General features: G+C 40.4%; 1 protein-coding gene across 1 annotated transcript; it reads left to right on the top strand.

The window, feature by feature from the left end:
- Positions 1–13,880: 13,880 nt before the first annotated feature.
- On the top strand, positions 13,881–14,819 carry LOC109569324 (olfactory receptor 5B2-like). Its single transcript, XM_019974659.2, has one exon. It carries the CDS (start codon positions 13,881–13,883, stop codon positions 14,817–14,819), a length of 939 nt encoding a protein of 312 aa, XP_019830218.2.
- Positions 14,820–19,474: the final 4,655 nt, after the last annotated feature.

Here is a 19,474-nt window from a genome sequence, read left to right as displayed (position 1 = left end):
GGAGATGGTGCCTTTTAATCGCTTTCACCTACTTCACCAATCCCCCACCCTCTCCTTACGGCAGACAGCTACACAGCGCCGCCCCGCCAGCTGCCTGTTTTGTTTATGGTGATGTGCACGTCCCAATGCTGCTCTCTCGATCTGCCCCACCCTCTCCTTCCCCGCTGTGCCCACAGTCTGTTCTCTGTGTCTGCGTCTCTATTCCTGCCCTGCAAATAGGTTCTTCAGTACCATTTTTTTAGATTTCCTATATATGTGCTAGTACACAATATTTGCTTTTCTCTTTCTGACTTACTTTGCAGGAATTTTGATTGGAACTCTACTGAGTTTGTCTCCTCAAAATTCAGAATTGCCTAGTCCAGCCCTCTAGTGTTTCACCCTATTACCTTTAACATGTGACGTCTTGTGAGGGAAAGTGTCTTGAAACAGAGTTCCCTCTTCTAGCAGTTTTTTGTCTCCTCATGTAAAGGTACTTCAGGGGAATTTACTCTAACAGAAGTGAAAGAAAGTGAAAGTGAAAAAGTCTCTCAGTCGTGTCCAACTCTGTGACCCCATGGACTATACAGGCCATGGAATTCTCCAGGCCAGAATACTGGAGTGGGTAGCCTTTCCCTTCTCTAGGGGATCTTCCCAACCCAGGGATCCAAGCCAGGTCTCCTACATTGCAGGCAGATTCTTTACCAGCTGTGCCACCAGGGAAGCCCAAAAATACTGTCATGGTTAGCCTATCCCTTCTCCAGCAGATCTTCCTGACCCAGGAATTGAATTGGGGTCTCCTGCATTGCAGGCAGATTCTCTACCAACTGAGCTATCAGTAATAGAAGAGTTTGGACCAATTCTTCAGCACCCACTTATCCAAAACTTAAAGACTACTAGTAATATATGGAGATTTGCTTTTTACCACATGTCCAAAAATATCTGTTATAATCTGTTTATTCAGTTATAGCCATCCCAGTGTATCTGATATGGTGTCTCATTGTCATTTTAATTTTTATGATTTATGATCATTATCTCTTCATGTGGATGTTAGATACTAATACATGTTTTTCTATAAAATGTATTTTCAAATTTTCCCCATCTTCAATTGAGACATTTGTCTTCCCATTACTGAGTTATAAGATTTCTATCTTCTCAAAATTATCTTTTTAATTAGATATTTGGTTTGCAAACTTTCTCTCCAAATTTGTGGTTTAATATTTTTATTTTATAAATGATGTTTCTTAATATAGAAACATTTTGAACTTTAATAAAGTTAAAATTATAACTCCAGAATTTCTAACTGCTTCTTTTTTATAACTTTAATATCTTTGTTGATATTCTCTATTAGATGTTGTTGTTTAGTTGCTAAGTCAAGTCCAGCTCTTTGTGACCCCCATGGACTATAGCCCTCCAGGCTTCTCTCTCCATGGGACTTTCCAGGCAAGAATACTGGAATGGGTTGCCATTTTCTTCTCCAGGGGATCTTCCTGACCCAGGGATCAAACCCACATCTCCTCCATCTCCTTCACTGGCCGGCAGATTCTTTACCGCTGAGCCACCAGAGACTCCCAGTCTCTATTAGATGAGTCACTGTAATCACGTGTGTTTGTGTGAACTGTTGCTTCATTCCTGCCCGACTCTTTGCGACCCTATGAACTGTAACCTGACAGGCTCCTCTGTCCATGGGATTCTCCAGGCAAGAATGCTGGAGTGGGTTGCCATTTCCTCTTCCAGGGGATCTTCCCGTCTCAGGGCTCGAGCCTGCCTCTCTTATGTCTCCTGCAGTAGCAGGCGGGTTCTTTACCAATGTGCCACCTGTGTTTTCCTTCAATTCTTTACCTGTTGTTTCCCTCAGCTCTTTGAAAGTGTGTGGACATCCTCAGAGAGTTTCTGTTGACTACTTTTTCATATTTTCCTCCAAATTTTCATGATTCACATTGTGTGTGTGTGTGTGTGTTAAATAAATGGATGCTTTAGACAATATAGTGTAGAAACTGAATTCTGACTAGCTCTGCGAAGCAACAGTTAGAACTGGACATGGAACAACAGACTGGTTCCAAATAGGAAAAGGAGTATGTCAAGGCTGTATATTGTCACCATGCTTATTTAACTTATATGCAGAGTATGTCATGAGAAACGCTGGGCTGGAAGAAGCACAAGCTAGAATTAAGATTGCTGGGAGAAATATCAATAACTTCAGATATGCAGATGACACCACCATTATGGCAAAAAGTGAAGAGGAACTAAAAAGCCTCTTGATGAAAGTGAAAGAGGACAGTGAAAAAGTTGGCTTAAAACTCAACATTCAGAAAACAAAGATCATGGTATCTGGTCCCATCACTTCATGGGAAATAGATGGAGAAACAGTGGAAACAGTGTCAGGCTTTATTTTTTGGGGCTCCAAAATCACTGCAGATGGTGACTGCAGCCATGAAATTAAAAGACGCTTACTCCTTGGAAGGAAAATTATGACCAACCTAGATAGCATATTCAAAAGCAGAGACATTACTTTTCCAACAAAGGTCTGTCTAGTCAAGGCTATGGTTTTTCCTGTGGTCATGTATGGATGTGAGAGTTGGACTGTGAAGAAGGCTGAGCACTGAAGAATTGATGCTTTTGAACTGTGGTGTTGGAGAAGACTCTTGAGAGTCCCTTGGACTGCAAGGAGATCCAACCAGTCCATTCTGAAGGAGATCAGCCCTGGGTGTTCTTTGAAAGGACTGATGCTAAAGCTGAAACTCCAGTACTTTGGTCACCTCATGCGAAGAGTTGACTCATTGGAAAAGACCCTGATGCTGGGAAGGATTGGGGGCAGGAGGAGAAGGGAACAACAGACGATGAGATGGGTGGATGGCATCACCGACTTGATGGACGTGAGTTTGGATGAACTCCGGGAGTTGGTGATGGACAGGGTGGCCTGGCGTGCTGTGATTCATGGGGTCGCAGAGAGTCGGAGACGACTGAGTGACTGAACTGAACTAAACTGTAATTGTTTGATATTTGCTTTTGTTTGTTTAGTGACCTGACTGTACTAATTTTAGGGTCTGTTTCCCTGTGCTGTAGAGCCACTAAAGTCTCTGCCCAGTCTTTTAAAATCTCATTTTTATTTATAAGCCTGTCTTCTCTGGGGTTGCAGCTGTTGTGTTGGCCAACCAATAGTCAGAGTTTTCCCTATACACATTTTGATGAGAGGGTCTGAATGTGTGGATTGGGGACCATATCCGAAATTTAGACAGTTGACAGATCTTGCTTTGGGTTTTGCTTTCTGTTTGTGCAGGTCCTCAAGGTCAGCTGGAATAAGTAATTGGCATCTGCTCTGTTCTTTCCTCATAGCTCAGTTGGTAAAGAATCTGCCTGCAGTACAGGAGACCCAGGTTTGATACCTCGGTCGGGAAGATCCCTTGGAGAAGGAAATGGCAACTCACTCCAGTATTCTTGCGTGGAGAATCCCATGGACAGAGGAGCCTGGCAGGCTACAGTCCATGGAGTCACAAAAGTCAGACAAGACTTAGCGACTAAACCACCAATTGTTCTTTCCATAATCTTGAACATGACTATAACCTTCTCAATACCCAGGGAAATGTCAGAACTTCTTAAAGCCTTTGTATCATTTTCTAGATATCATTAAAAACTTTCATTTTTCCCTTACTTCTCCTGAACAATATCACGGCTTCAGGCACCTATGGTTCCAGCAATTGCTACTGTGGAACCAGTCGACTTCCCTAAGTTCTGTAAGCAACATAACTTCCTCACGGCCTAGTACCTTCACTCAGCTGCTTCGTTCTGTCAGGAACACTCAACCCTGGTGTAGACAGTACCAAGGACTGGCAATGGCATGAAGGAATTGGGATACTTTACCGGTGGGAATGCAAGTGGTATGTTACTTGTTTATAAAGTTGGCAGTCTTATAAAGTGAGACATAAACTTACCCCATCAGCCAACAATTCCACTTAAAGGTATTTACTCAAGCGAAATGCAAACCAGTGTTCAAACACAAAACTATATGCAAATGTTTATGGCAGATGTAACTGTAATCAATAAAACTAAAAAAAACAGCCTGGCTATATTCCGTATAATAGAATAGTACTTGATAAATAAAAAATACCAATCTACTGATATGAGCCACAAAAGGATGAATGTATTATATGTTATCCCAGATGAGAGTAGCCAGACTCCAAAAGCTACGTGCTATATGATTTCACTTGTATGATGTTTCTTACAAAGGAACAGTCATATGACAAATTCAGGTCCCGGTATCTGGGAGTGGCAGGAGAGCTTCCCTGAGAAACAGCAGGGAAATTTGAGGGCAGACAAGCCTGTTTTAATTTTGATTGTGTTGGTGGTTACATGATCACACACATTTGTCCAAACTCTCAGAACTGTACACTAAAATATGAAGTTGCAAATAAATTACAGTTAAACTGAAAAAAAGAAAGAAATGACATGAAAATAATGTAAATATATCTGCGTGCTCCTGGCTCAGGAAGCCAAGCTCATTCTCGAGGCAGTTTAATTGCTTCTTTCTAGAGTAAGTGGAATGAGCGCCTTTGGCTATCTCATGGGGGCTTGTCCTGAGACGAGCTCAAGGTCCCTAACATTCCCTCCTGGCTCCCATTAATTAGCTTCCAAAATCCCAAAACAGTTCTCCTTGACATCATTTTAGAAGGAACAGACTACATACGGAACCTCTCTGGCCATTTATTTACTCATCAGAATGTGAATAGTTGCTAGTACACATAAAGGCCTTCCTCAAAACAGGATTTCCTGTGAGTCTGCAACCACTGACAGGGGAAACCCCAAGATAAACATCACATGGAATGTAGTCAAAATGACAGCGATTTACTGAGCCATACTATAGACCTTCTGTCCTTAGCTCTTCGTGGCCACAAGTCGCTGAATTATGCTGATGTGTCAATCATATTATATCTATTTCACAAAAGTTTGTTCTAAGGTAAGTGACAATTATAAGGACACCCTTTGGTTAGCATCACACAGAGAGCTCCTTCCACAGAATTTTTAAATTCTACCCTTGAAGAGCTTTAGATCAGACTGAAAATTCAGGATTTGCAGCTATTTTCAAGAGACAGGTAAGCTTCTATATTCCATCCACGTTTTGAGCAAGTGTAATACATGTAAAAAGCAGTCAGGAAGCTGATACTGTGAGCTATTTGAGCTCAAATTGGAATGTCATAAACATTTTCCTGAAAAAACTGGGATAGAGTCACATTACAAAATAATTCCACTAGTTGGAAGTTCAGTTATGCTCATGAAGCTCTACATTATGTTCCTAAAGGGGACGGGCAAAAACAGCAGGAGATGCTCCGACTGAGTAGGTGGCAATTTCATTGTTTTCTCTCTTCTCATGTCATTGTGGTGGAAGCTTACAGTGTTTGAATTAACAGTTGTTTAGATTCCAGAAGAGTCCTCATGAGATTTTTTTAGATCTGTATGCTATTTACTATCCTTTACCTCACAATCTTACCCTTTTCAGAAAATTTGACGGAGCAGTCATTTAGAAGCAAAGGTTGTAAAATCAACCATATATTCCTTTAAATCTTAAATTTATGCTGTATTAGATATGCAATTTAGGAAATACCTTCTCAAATTCTCATTTTTAGTATCTCTAAAACATTCATAAAAGAGTTAACATTTACTATGAAGATTGAGACATATCTATATCTAAATATATACTTCTCTTATTAGAGATCATAGGACCTAGCGTATGCTATAAATTGTTATAGGTTATTTTACCATGTTTTTCAGAAATTGATAAGCTCAAACCCTTTAGAGACTAGGAATGGAAACTTAAATAGCAGTATGGACAGAGAAAGATTTTAGAGACAAATGCTGCCAGAGAATGAACATTCTTCCAATATTCCAAATCTAAATTAAAAAGTAAAAACATGGACCTTGCCCCAGAACAGAGGTGCAGACTAGAATTAAACTCCTGGTCCAACATTTATCAATCCTATATTTCTGTGACCCAGCTAGTGAATGAGAGTGAAGTGAGTAAAAATGAGTTTTATAGAAGAAAACTCCTTCAAAGATGGATCAGAAGGAAAATTAAGCAAGGTAGGCTGAACATCCCTGAATTTTCATATAAAATGTCTGCGGTTGTTAAGTAACTAAGTTGTGCTGAAATCTTTTGCAACCCCGTGGACTCCTCTGTCCATGGGATTTTCCAGCCAAGAATGCTGGAGTGGCTTGCCACTGCTTACTCCAAGGGATTTTCCCCATCCAGAGATCGAACCAGCACTTTCTGCATTGACAGGTGGATTCTTTACCAACACACCACCAGGTAAGCCCTAAAATGTCTGGGATAGAGTAAGAAATCCTGCAGGGCACAGGAAAGACTAAATGAACTCATGTGTGAGGAAAAGGCACATGAAGAAATAAGTCTCCCAGACTTCAAACTCACCCATATTTTGAAACCCTAAAAATCACCATCCACCTTTCCTAAACCAAGATCAGATCAGATTAGACACTCAGTCATGTCTGACTCTGCGACCCCATGAATCGCAGCACGCCAGGCCTCCCTGTCCATCACCAACTCCCGGAGTTCACTCAGACTCACGTCCATCAAGTCAGTGATGCCATCCAGCCATCTCATCCTCTGCCGTCCCCTTCTCCTCCTGCCCCCAATCCCTTCCAGCATCAGAGTCTTTTCCAATGAGTCAACTCTTCGCATGAGGTGGCCAAAGTACTGGCGTTTCAGCTTTAGCATCATTCCTTCCAAAGAAATCCCAGGGCTGATCTCCTTCAGAACAGACTGGTTGGATCTCCATGCAGTCCAAGGGACTCTCAAGAGTCTTCTCCAACACCACAGTTCAAAAGCATCAATTCTTTGGTGCTCAGCCTTCTTCACAGTCCAACTCTCACATCCATACATGACCACAGGAAAAACCATAGCCTTGACTAGACGAAACTTTGTTGGCAAAGTAATGTCTTTGCTTTTTAATATGCTATCTAGGTTGGTCATAACTTTCCTTCCAAGGAGTAAGCGTCTTTTAATTTCATGGCTGCAGTCACCATCTGCAGTGATTTTGGAGCCCAGAAAAATAAAGTCTGACACTGTTTCCACTGTTTCCTCATCTATTTCCCATGAAGTGATGGGACCAGATGCCATGATCTTCGTTTTCTGAATGTTGAGCTTTAAGCCAACTTTTTCACTCTCCAGTTTCACTTTCATTAAGAGGCTTTTTAGTTCCTCTTCACTTTCTGTCATAAAGGTGGTGTCATCTGTATATCTGAGGTTATTGATATTTCTCCCAGCAATCTTGATTCCAGCTTGTGTTTCTTCCAGTCCAGCGTTTCTCATGATGTACTCTGCATATAAGTTAAATAAACAGGGTGACAACACACAGCCTTGACATACTCCTTTTCCTATTTGGAACCAGTCTGTTGTTCCATGTCCACTTCCAACTGTTGCTTCCTGACCTGCATACAGGTGTCTCAAGAGGCAGGTCAGGTAGTCTGGTATTCCCATCTCTTTCAGAATTTTCCACACTTTATTGTGATCCACGCAGTCAAAGGCTTTGGCATAGTCAATAAAGCAGAAATAGATACTTTTCTGGAACTGTCTTGCTTTTTCCATGATCCAGTGGATGTTGGCAATTTGATCTCTGGTTCCTCTGCCTTTTCTAAAACCAGCTTGAACATCAGGAAGTTCACAGTTCACATATTGCTGAAGCTTGGCTTGGAGAATTTTGAGCATTACTTTACTAGCGTGTGAGATGAGTGCAATTCTGTGGTAGTTTGATCATTCTTTGGCATTGCCTTTCTTTGGGATTGGAATGAAAACTGACCTTTTCCAGTCCTGTGGCCACTGCTGAGTTTTCCAAATTTGCTGGCATATTGAATGCAGCACTTTCACAGCATCATCTTTCAGGATTTGGAACAGCTCAACTGGAATTCCATCACCTCCACTAGCTTTGTTCGTAGTGATGCTTTCTAAGGCCCACTTGACTTCACATTCCAGGATGTCTGGCTCTAGGTGAGTGATCACACCATTGTGATTATCTGGGTTGTGAAGATCTTTTTGGTACAGTTCTGTGTATTCTTGCCATCTCTTCTTAATATCTTCTGCTTCTGTTAGGTCCATACCATTTCTGTCCTTTATCGAGCCCATCTTTGCATGAAATGTTCCTTTGGTATCTCTTATTTTCTTGAAGAGATCCCTAGTCTTTTCCATTCTGTTGTTTTCCTCTATTTCTTTGCATTGATCACTGAAGAAGGCTTTCTTATCTCTTCTTGCTATTCTTTGGAACTCTGCATTCAGATTTTTATATCTTTCCTTTTCTCCTTTGCTTTTCACTTCTCTTCTTTTCACAGCTATTTGTAAGGCCTCCCCAGACAGCCATTTTGCTTTTTTGCATTTCTTTTCCATGGGGATGGTCTTGATCCCTGTCTCCTGTACAATGTCATGAACCTCATTCCATAGTTCATCAGGCACTCTATCTATCAGGTCTAGGCCCTTAAAACTATTTCTCACTTCCACTGTATAATCATAAGGGATTTGATTTAGGTCATACCTGAATGATCTAGTGGTTTTCTCTACTTTCTTCAATTTAAGTCTGAATTTGGCAATAAGGAGTTCATGGCCTGAGGCACAGGCTGCTCCTGGTCTTGTTTTTGCTGACTGTATAGAGCTTCTCCATCTTTGGCTGCAAAGAATATAATCAGTCTGATTTTGTTGTTGACCATCTGGTGATGTCCATGTGTAGAGTCTTCTCTTGTGTTGTTGGAAGAGGGTGTTATGACCAGTGCATTTTCTTGGCAAAACTCTATTAGTCTTTGCCCTGCTTCATTCCGTATTCCAAGGCCAAATTTGCCTGTTACTCCAGGTGTTTCTTGACTTCCTACTTTTGCATTCCAGTCCCCTATAATGAAAAGGACATCTTTTTTGGGTGTTAGTTCTAAAAGGTCTTGTAGGTCTTCATAGAACTGTTCAACTTCAGCTTCTTCAGCGTTACTGGTTGGGGCATAGACTTGGATTACTGTAATATTGAATGGTTTGCCTTGGAAACGAACAGAGATCATTCTGTCATTTTTGAGATTGCATCCAAGTACTGCATTTCAGATTCTTTTGTTGACCATGATGGCCACTCCATTTCTTCTGAGGGATTCCTGCCCGCAGTAGTAGATATAATGGTCATCTGAGTTAAATTCACCCATTCCAGTCCATTTCAGTTTGCTGATTCCTAGAATGTCGACATTCACTCTTGCCATCTCTTGTTTGACCACTTCTAATTTGCCTTGATTCATGAACCTGACATTCCAGGTTCCTATGCAATATTGCTCTTTACAGCATCGGACCTTGCTTCTGTCACTAGTCACATCCACAGCTGGGTATTGTTTTTGCTTTGGCTCCATCCCTTCATTCTTTCTGGAGTTATTTCTCCACTGATCTCCAGTAGCCTATTGGGCACCTACTGACCTGGGGAGTTTCTCTTTCAGTATCCTATCATTTTGCCTTTTCATATTGTTCATGGGGTTCTCAAGGCAAGAATACTGAAGTGGTTTGCCATTCCCTTCTCCAGTGGACCACATTCTGTCAGATCTCTCCACCATGACCCACCCGTCTTGGTTTGCCCCAAGAGCATGGCTTATTTTATTGAGTTAGACAAGGCTGTGGTCCTAGTGTGATTAGATTGACTAGTTTTTTGTGAGTATGGTTTCGGTGTGTTTGCCCTCTGATGCCCTCTTGCAATACCTACCGTCTTCAGTAATGATAACATAACAACTTATCAGGATTTGCTATGTTATCACCTTCCTGCCATATGGGAGACCTGTGTTCAATCTCTGGGTTGGGAAAATCCCCTGGAGAAATGAACAGCTCAGTTCAGTTCAGTCACTCAGTCCTGTCCAACTCTTTGCAACCCCATGGATTGCAGCACAAATAGTCTCCCTTGTCCATCACCAACTCCCGGAGCTTACTCAAACTCATGTCCATTGGTTCGGTGATGCCATCCAACCATCACATACTCTGTCGTCCCCTTCTCCTCCTACCCTCAATCTTTCTCAGCATCAGAGTCTTTTCCCGTGAGTGAGTTTTTCGAATCAGGTGGCCGAATATTGGAGTTTCAGCTTCAGCATCAGTCCTTGCAATGAATATTCAGGACTGATTTTCTTCAGGATTAACTCACTGAATCTCCTTGTAGTCCAAGGGACTCTCAAGAGTCTTCTCCAATTCCACAATTCAAAAGCATCAGTTCCTCAGTGCTCAGCTTTCTTTATAGTCCACACATCCATACGTGACTACTGGAAAAACCATAGCTTTGACTAGACAGACCTTTGTTGGCAAAGTAATGCCTCTGCTTTTTAATATGTTGTCTAGGCTGGTTATAGCTTTTCTTCCAAGGAGCAAGCATCTTTTAATTTCAAGGCTGCAGTCACCATCTGCAGTGATTTTGGAGCCCAGAACTATAAAGTCTCTCATTGTTTCAATTATTTCCCCATTTATTTGCCATGAGTGATGGCACCGGATGCTTTAAGCCAAATTTTTCACTCTTTTCTTTCACTTTCATCAAGAGGCTCTTTAGTTCTTCTTCACTTTCTGCCATAAGTGTGGTGTCATCTTCATATTTGAGGTTATTGATATTTCTCCTGGCAATCTTGATTTCAGCTTCTGCTTCATCCAGCCCAGCATTTTGCCTAACATATAAGTTAAATAAGCAGGGTGACAACACACAGCCTTGATGTACTCCTCTCCCAATCTGGAACCAGTCTGTTGTTCCATGTCCAGTTCTAACTGTTGCTTCCTGACCTGCATACAGGTTTCTCAAGAGGCAGGTCAGGTGGTCTGGTATTCCCATCTCTTTCAGAATTTTCCACAGTCCATTGTGACCCACACAGTCAAAGACTTTGGCATAGTCAATAAAGCAGAAATAGATGTTTTTCTGGAACTCTCTTGCTTTTTCCATGATCCAGTGGATGTTGGCAATTTGATCTCTGGTTCCTCTGCCTTTTCTAAAACCAGCTTGAACATCAGGAAGTTCACAGTTCACATATTGCTGAAGCCTGGCTTGGAGAATTTTGAGCATTACTTGACTAGTGTGTGAGATGAGTGCAACTGTGCAGTAGTTTGAGCATTCTTTGGCATTGCCTTTCTTTGGAATTGGATTGGAAACTGACTTTTTCCAGTCCTGTGGCCACTGCTGAGTTTTCCAAATTTGCTGGCATATTGAGTGCAGTACTTTCACAGCATCATCCTTTAGGATTTTAAATAGGTCAACTAGAATTCCATCACTTCCACTAGCTTTGTTCGTAGTGATGCTCCCTAAGGCCCACTTGACTTCATATTCCAGGATGTCTGGCTCTAGGTGAGTGATCACACCATCGTGATTATCTGGGTTGTGAAGATCTTTTTTGTACAGTTCTGTGTGTTCTTGCCATCTCTTCTTAATATCTTCTGCTTCTGTTAGGTCCATACCATTTCTGTCCTTTATTGAGCCCATCTTTGCATGAAATGTTCCCTTGGTGTCTCTAGTTCTCTTGAAGAGATCTCTAGTCTTTCCCATTCTATTGCTTTCCTCCATTTCTGTACACTTGTCACTTAGGAAGGCTTTCTTATCTCTCCTTGGTATTCTTTGGAACTCTGCATTAAAATGGATATATCTTTCCTTTGCTTTTAGCTTCTCTTCTTTTCTCAGCTATTTGTGAGGCCTCCTCAGACAGCCATTTTGCCTTTTTGCACTTCTTCTTCTTGGGGATGGTCTTGATCACTGCCTCCTGTACAGTGTCATGAACCTCCATCCATAGTTCTTCAGGCACTCTGTCTATCAGATCTAATCCCTTGAATCTACTTCTCACTTCCACTGTATAATCATAAGGGATTTGATTTAGGTCGTACCTGAATGGTCTAGTGGTTTTCCCTACTTTCTTCAATTTAAGTATGAATTTGGCAATAAGGAGTTCACGGTCTGAGCCACAGTCAGCTCCTGGTCTTGTTTTTGCTGACTGTATAGAGCTTCTCCATCTTTGGCTGCAAAGATATAATCAATCTGATCTCAGTATTGACCATCCTGAGATGTCCATGTGTAGAGTCGTCTCTTGCGTTGTTAGAAGAGGGTATTTGCTATGGCCAGGGCATTCTCTTGGCAGAACTATGTTAGCCTTTGCCCTGCTTCATTCTGTATTCCAAGGCCAAATTCGCCTGTCACCCCAGGTATCTCTTGACATCCTACTTTTGCATTCCAGTCCCATATATTGAAAAGGACATCTTTTTTGAGTGTTAGTTCTAGAAGATCTTGTAGGTCTTAATAGAACCATTCAGCTTCAGCTTCTTCAGCATTACTGGTTGGAGCATAGACTTGGATTACTGTGACATTGAATGGTTTGCCTTGGAAACAAACAGAGATCATTCTGTCATTTTTGAGATTGCATCCAAGTACTGCATTTCGGACTCTTTTGTTGACTGCCCACTGCACTACTCTGGCCTGGAGAATTCCATGGACCATGGGGTTGCAAAGAATCAGACAGAACTGAGTAACTTTCATTTTCACTCTCTTTCACTTTCATAGCAACACTCTAGTTGTGCTTTTAAAAAATATATTACCTCATTTAACTGTTATAATAATTGTTGATCTAATTACCATCTCATTTTATAGAGACAATGAGGCTCAAAGATGTTATTTCATGAACAATGTCTCCTAGGTTTTAAATTATAGGGCTGCTTTTGAACACATATGTACCTCTTTTCAGAACCCAAGCTCAACATTCCATGGCACACTTTCTTTTAAGAATTGCTCCTTTGGCTATGTATGCCTCTACGATATGCAATGAATAAATATAAGCTTTAGTTTAAAATAAATTCAATTAAATTTCAGTTAGGAGCATGCGTCCTGGAAATCACTCTGCCTGAGTCCAAAGCTTGACTCTGTCAGTTGATACTCAGATAAACTTGCTCAAAACACTTAACCTTTTGTAGGTTTGTTGAGAGGATTAAGCATATTTAAGCATGTTAAACTTAAATGTACTTGGAGTGAGCACTGTATAAACTTAATCTGTTGGTAGATTCAAGTGATTTGTTTTGGAAGATGTGTTTATGGCAAATGTGTAATCAGTCAGTTCAGTTCAGTTGCTCCGTCATGTCCAACTCTTTGTGACCCTATGGACCACAGCACGCCAGGCCTCCCTGTCCATCACCAACTCCTGGAGTTTACTCAAACTCACGTCCATTGAGTCTGTGATGCCATCCAACCACCTCATCCTCTGTCATCCACTTCTCCTCCCTCCTTCAATCTTTCCCAGCATCAGGGTCTTTCCAAATGACCTTCTTCACACCAGGTTGTCAAAGTATTGTGTGATATAAGACTGATAATAATCTCTTTCTGCACCTCAGTTTGTTCATTTGCACAAGTGGGAAATTGACAATGTAATCTGCATGGCTCTTTCAGCTTCAACAGCATGTAACTGTTAGATAATTCATTTGCTAAGTTTTTTATTCCACCCTATGCTTTATTTTTCCCCCCACTTTTTTTGACTGTTTTGAGTCTTTGTTGCTGCTCATGGGCTTTCTATAGTTGTGGTGGGTGGGGTACTTTCTAGTGGTGGCACATTGGCTTTTCATTGCCGTGATTTCTCTTGTTGTGGAGTTTGCGCTCTAGAGTGTGTGGGTTTCAACAGTTGTGGTGCATGGGCTTGGTTGCTCCACAGCATGTGGGACTCTCCTGGATGAGGAATCCAACCCATGCCCCCTCCATCAGCAGGCAGCTTCTTAACCACTAGACCACCAGGGAAGACCAAAACTATGCTTTAGATCAGAGAATCAAGAAGAATAATTTATTGCCATCATAAAATGATAAAATAACAGGGTGTTTATATAATTCCAGGGCAAACTCTTTGCTGTTTACCAGATGCTCTTTGCTTTTTCATTACTACAGAGAATTTAGAAAATTCCCATGGAGAATGGCACAGAGGTGACGGACTTCATCCTGGTGGGTCTAACCAACGCTCCAGAACTTCAGATCCCCCTCTTTATTGTGTTCACCCTCATTTACCTCATCAGTGTTTTGGGAAACCTGGGGATGATCACACTGATCCTGTTGGACTCCTGTCTCCACACCCCAATGTACTTTTTCATCATTAATCTGTCTTTGGTGGACTTTGGCTACTCCTCAGCTGTCACACCGAAAGTGATGGCTGGGTTTCTTAGAGCAGACAAGGTCATCTCATACAATGCCTGTGCTACTCAGATATTCTTTTTCGCAGCCTTTGCCAGTGTGGAAAATTTCCTCTTAGCTGCAATGGCCTATGATCGCCACGCTGCAGTGTGTGAACCCCTACATTACACCATCACCATGAAGAAGAGTGTGTGTGCCCATCTGGCCATAGGCTCCTACGTCTGTGGATTCGTGAATGCCTCCATCCACGTTGGGGGCACGTTCAGTCTTTCTCTGTGTGAGTCCAAGCTGGTCCATCACTTTTTCTGTGATATTCCAGCTGTCATGGCTCTCTCTTGCTCTGATAAACATGTTAGAGAGGTGGTTCTCATTTTAATTTCAGGCTTTAATGTCTTTTTTGCTCTTCTGGTAATATTTATTTCCTACCTTCTCATATTTATCACTGTCTTGAAGATGCACTCAGCTAAGGGATACCAAAAAGCTTTGTCCACCTGCGCTAGTCACCTCTCAGCCGTCAGCATCTTCTATGGGACAATCATCTTCATGTACTTGCAACCCAGCTCCAATCACTCCATGGACACAGACAAAGTAGCCTCCATGTTCTATGCTATGGTCATCCCCATGCTGAACCCTATAGTCTACAGCCTGAGGAACAAAGAGGTGAAAAGTGCATTCAAGAAGGTTTGGGGGAAGGCAAAATTCTCTCTAGGATTTTAATGCTGCATGATGTACAATAATCTAGTTTTGTTCCTCTTAAGTCTTTCCATTCACATTTTTAGACTTGAAGTACATTTAATTGCTAAAGTTATATTCTTACCACTCAGAAATCTGTTGTATAATAAAAAATAAAGTGTATGTGATACTTGAACTAAATATGGCTCAAGTAAAGCATAAGATATTTTGAGTCCTGCTTCTTAAAAATATTTCTAATGGTTTTTGACCTATTCACTTGCTACACAGGCATTTTCTCTATCACATGGCAGTGCAAACATACATGTAAATCAGTAGGACCAGCAAGTTCATGAACAGAAACACATATGTATGCTCTGTGTGGGCATATGATCACATACGCATTGCCCTGGTAAATTTGTGGTATAGGTGGTTTATAATGCAATAATTTAAGATAATTTAAAGGTATTAGAATGCAAATTTATGTCTAATCTTCTTTATTTCTTTAATGGAATATCTGTTTTAAGAGCCTTAATTGGTTAAAAAAAAAAAAGTTATGTAATCCTAAATGAAAGGATGGGCTTCATTGGCACATTTTATTGAAAGACACATAAATATCACATTCAAATGAAGTTATATTTCTGTCTTGGCTGAGTCATTTTGTAAAACCAAATGTTCACATTACAATTTTCAAAAGGATAAACGAACTTGAATATAAGAAAAATAAAGGAAAATAAAAGCATTTTCCATTATTTATATATGACCACAAAGTTTAATGATATTTTTTAAAAATGCAGAGAGTATTGATAACATTGTGCATTTTCTGTCTGCAAATGCTTTGAAATGGTTGATGCGTCTCATTTGTTCATACTTTAGTTGAGTTAGGTCACATTTTTTGCTCTCCGAGTCTTCTCCCGGCTCCATTCACACCAATTCCCTTGCTATTTCTTGACAACTTCACATGTTTCTGCATCAGAGCCTTTGAATTTGCTGCTCCGAGTGAATGTCCTTAAATGTTATCCTAACCCAGAGACTTCCCTGACTATCTTTATAAAACACTCTCTCATCCCCTTACACACCAACTCTTAACCCTGTATTTTTCTTTATAATCCTTATCAACACTCACTCATGTATATTTATTTGCCCTCTGGTTTGTTAACTATTTCTCCCTGTTAGAATGTAAGTTCCTAAGAACAGTGACTTTATCTCTTTTTCTCATCATGTGATTCTCTGTATTTAATGGTTATGTGTTTCATAGTAGATTCTCAGTAAACAATTATCAAAAGTACAAATAAATTGAGTCTTTTTTGCATCATATGTTAAATCTTTGAACTGCTGATGATTATATTACAGTGTATTCCCCTTAGTAAAATCAAAATCAATTAGGGTATTGGAACATAAATTTATGTTGAACCTTTATTTATTTAATTGAAAAATTGTCCAATGTAGAAGAGTTTTGCCATTTTTCAAATGAAGGTATCATTTTATTGGCACATTTTATGGAAAGCTACCTAAGCATAGCATTTAATGGATTATAATAATATTTTCATCTTGACTCAGTCATTTTGGAGAAATGCATCTTCACATGATAATTTTCAAAGACATAAAATGACTAGAGTAGAAGAAAACTGGTGGGGCAGAGAAGTGAGGAAACGCAGAAACAAAGGGAAGTAGTCAAGGGAGACCAAATAATAACAGTTTAGTAAGTAAGCAAAGTCTAGGCCCTTTAGTTCCTTCTCAAGGGCTGTAGATAATATTCTGGGCCACAGATACTGAAACCCCCACCAGGTGGAGACATGATGATACGTAATGACCAGACTATAGTCACGACATAAGCTGCCACAATTCCAAGAATTGGCCAAAAAAAAACCATGGGAACAAAACGACCCTGGAACTGAAGCTTCATTGTCATTAAAACAATCAAAAGGACACTGGTCAGACCACTGAAGACCAGTTTCAAGATGACTGTATTGTGTCTACATGTAGCTCCCCCTCTCAGCCTATGAAAGCTTTTGCCCTCTGATTGTTGGGGTTGGGGACAGAGCTGGCCTTTGGACAGGAGTCTGCCCTTCCCGCCAGTTGCCATCATCCAAAATGAAGCAAATTTTCCTTTCCACCAACCTTGCCTTTAATGACTTTTGAGTGGTGAACAGTCAGAACCCACTTTCAGTTACACAATGAACTTTTGGAATCCACAGCATCTGATAGATCATCTGAAACCATCTTAAACATTTTTTCCTTTGGAATTATGTCTCATTAAGTGGTGAGTAACATCAGATAGATTCTATATAGTAAGTCACAAAAAACACAAAGATAAGAAACTATTAAAAGTTTTTAATATTTGATTCAGTTTGGAAAATTACTTCATATGCTGAATGTATAATTAACTCTAATAACTCTAAGGGCTTCCCTGGTGGCTCAGATGGTAAAGCATCTGCCTGCAATGCGGGAGACGGGGGTTCAATGCCTGGGTAGGGAATATCCCCTGGAGAAGGAAATGGCAATCCACCCCAGCACTCTTGCCTGGAAAATCCCATGGACGGAGGAGCCTGATAAGTTACAGTCCATGGGATTGCAAACACCCATATTGAATGTAAATATAACCTATATTCAGTAAACTAGTATGAAATATAATTATCACTTGATTTTTGCCTTCCAGTGATCTGTAATAATGCTACACAATGGTATTTGTTCCTTTGCCTTCTCTATCTCTATGCAATTAGAAGCATTCAGCATCTCAAGGTTTATAAGACTGTGCTTTAATGCCTTAAGGCAGTCATGCTGATTCTAGCGGGACAAGCATAAGTTTATCTCACCAGCGTGTGTTGATGGGATACTAGAGACATTCCCTCTAGCCCTAAAGTCCATGCGACGAGGAATGTTTCTCTTGCTAGAATCATTTTGTTATTATTATTTTAAATATTTTTAAAATTTTAGAGTACTCTAAAATTTTAAAAACAGTTTACAGAGGTATTACTGACAATTCCCATATACACATTCCCTGACCCAGTTTCCCCTACTGGGACTCTCTTTACCATGTGTGAAAGGGAAACTCTGTCAGTCGTGTCCTTCTCTCTGTTTCTTCAGGTCAGAATACTGGAGTGGATAGCCCTTCCCTTCTCCAGGGGATCTTCCCAACCCAGAAATCGAACCCAGGTCTCCCGCATTGCAGGCAGCTTCTTCACTGGCTGAGCCACCAGGGACCTTTGTCAAACCTGGACATCAACATTGGCATTACTACTATTTAAGCTTCAGATTTTACCTGGATTTTGCAATTTTTTCCAACCACATTTTTTTCTCTTCTAGGAGACAACTCAGGAACAGCATTGAGTGGACATCTCACGGTTCCTTCATCCCTTCTTGTCTATAACAGTTTCTCAGTTTTTCCTCATTTTTCATATTCCTAAAGTTTGGGGGAATACTAACTAGATGTTTTGTAAAGTCTCCTAACTTGCATTTGTTTGATTTTTTTTTTATCATCGTTAGATGAAGGTTGGGGTTTATGTGAAGAATAAGACCCCTTTTCATCGTCTTATATAAGGGGGTACATGTAAACAACATGATTTGAGGCTGTGATATTAACTTCAGTCACTGGCCCAAGATAGCTTTTCTATGTTATCCAGTGTCAAGAAAATTTCTCCCTTTTCTATTTTTTTTTTTTTTTTGTAAGCAGCTCACTAAGTCTATTTGATCCTCCAGGCTATGGAGGACTAAGGTTGACCTCCTGCAGAGGAGGAGAATATACCAATAAATTATTTAGAATGCTTATGAAGGGAAAAAATGATCTCTTCTTCACCACTTATTTATTTATTCAATTATTTGTTTATGTAACCATAGGAACACATACTTACTGTGCACTTTGTATTATAATCCAATATTATATTGATTTATTTATTTTGCTTAAATTGTTCCAAGTTTAGTCATTGGAAACTCTTTAATTTTTTTTCTTGTTTCCTTTTGACATGTCCCCTATCCTTTTATATTTGAACACTTATTTATATTTGAGAGTTACAAGACACTCAGGGTCATCTTGTATTTAACCTGCTCAGTCCCAGAATTAATAAATTATTTCTTCAAAGAGCTCTGCTTTAATCTATTGGAGGAAGATATTTAGAAAATAGGATCCAGGAGCCAGGAAGGCTCATTGTTACTGGGGTGCCACTTCTAGGCACTCTTAGAAGATAAAACTAGTAAATATATATGTACACTAACAAACATCTGGACTCCCCTGGTGGCTCAGTGGTAAAGAATCCACCTGCAATGCAGGAGTATGGGTTCAATACCAGGGTCAAGAAGATCTCCTGAAGAAGAAATGGCAACCCACTCCAGTATTCTTGCCTGGGACATTCCATGGACAGAAGGAGCCTGGTGGACTACTGTCCATGGAGTCACAAAAGAGTCAGATTTGACATAGAGACTTAATAACAAATATATACATCCAAAGGTGTGTTTCTTTCTATATCAATCTATCTATGTCTTCAGTAGTAGAAGGCAATGGCAACACACTCCAGTACTCTTACCTGGAAAATCCCATGAATGGAGGAGCCTGGTAGGCTGCAGTCCATGGGGTCAGTAAGGGTAGGACACAACTGAAGCGGTTTAGCAGCATATCTACAGTAAGCTAAATAATACATTCATCCTGCTGGTTCTTTCAGCCTTCTCCACTTACTTATGTGTGACTTCCCCTCTCTATTCCTGGCTTT

The sequence above is a fragment of the Bos indicus genome, chromosome 15 (genome assembly GCF_029378745.1).
Source record: "Bos indicus isolate NIAB-ARS_2022 breed Sahiwal x Tharparkar chromosome 15, NIAB-ARS_B.indTharparkar_mat_pri_1.0, whole genome shotgun sequence".
Classification (NCBI taxonomy): domain Eukaryota; kingdom Metazoa; phylum Chordata; class Mammalia; order Artiodactyla; family Bovidae; genus Bos; species Bos indicus.
Note: the sequence above shows the minus strand (reverse complement) of the source record. Positions and strands in the feature narration are given on the sequence as shown.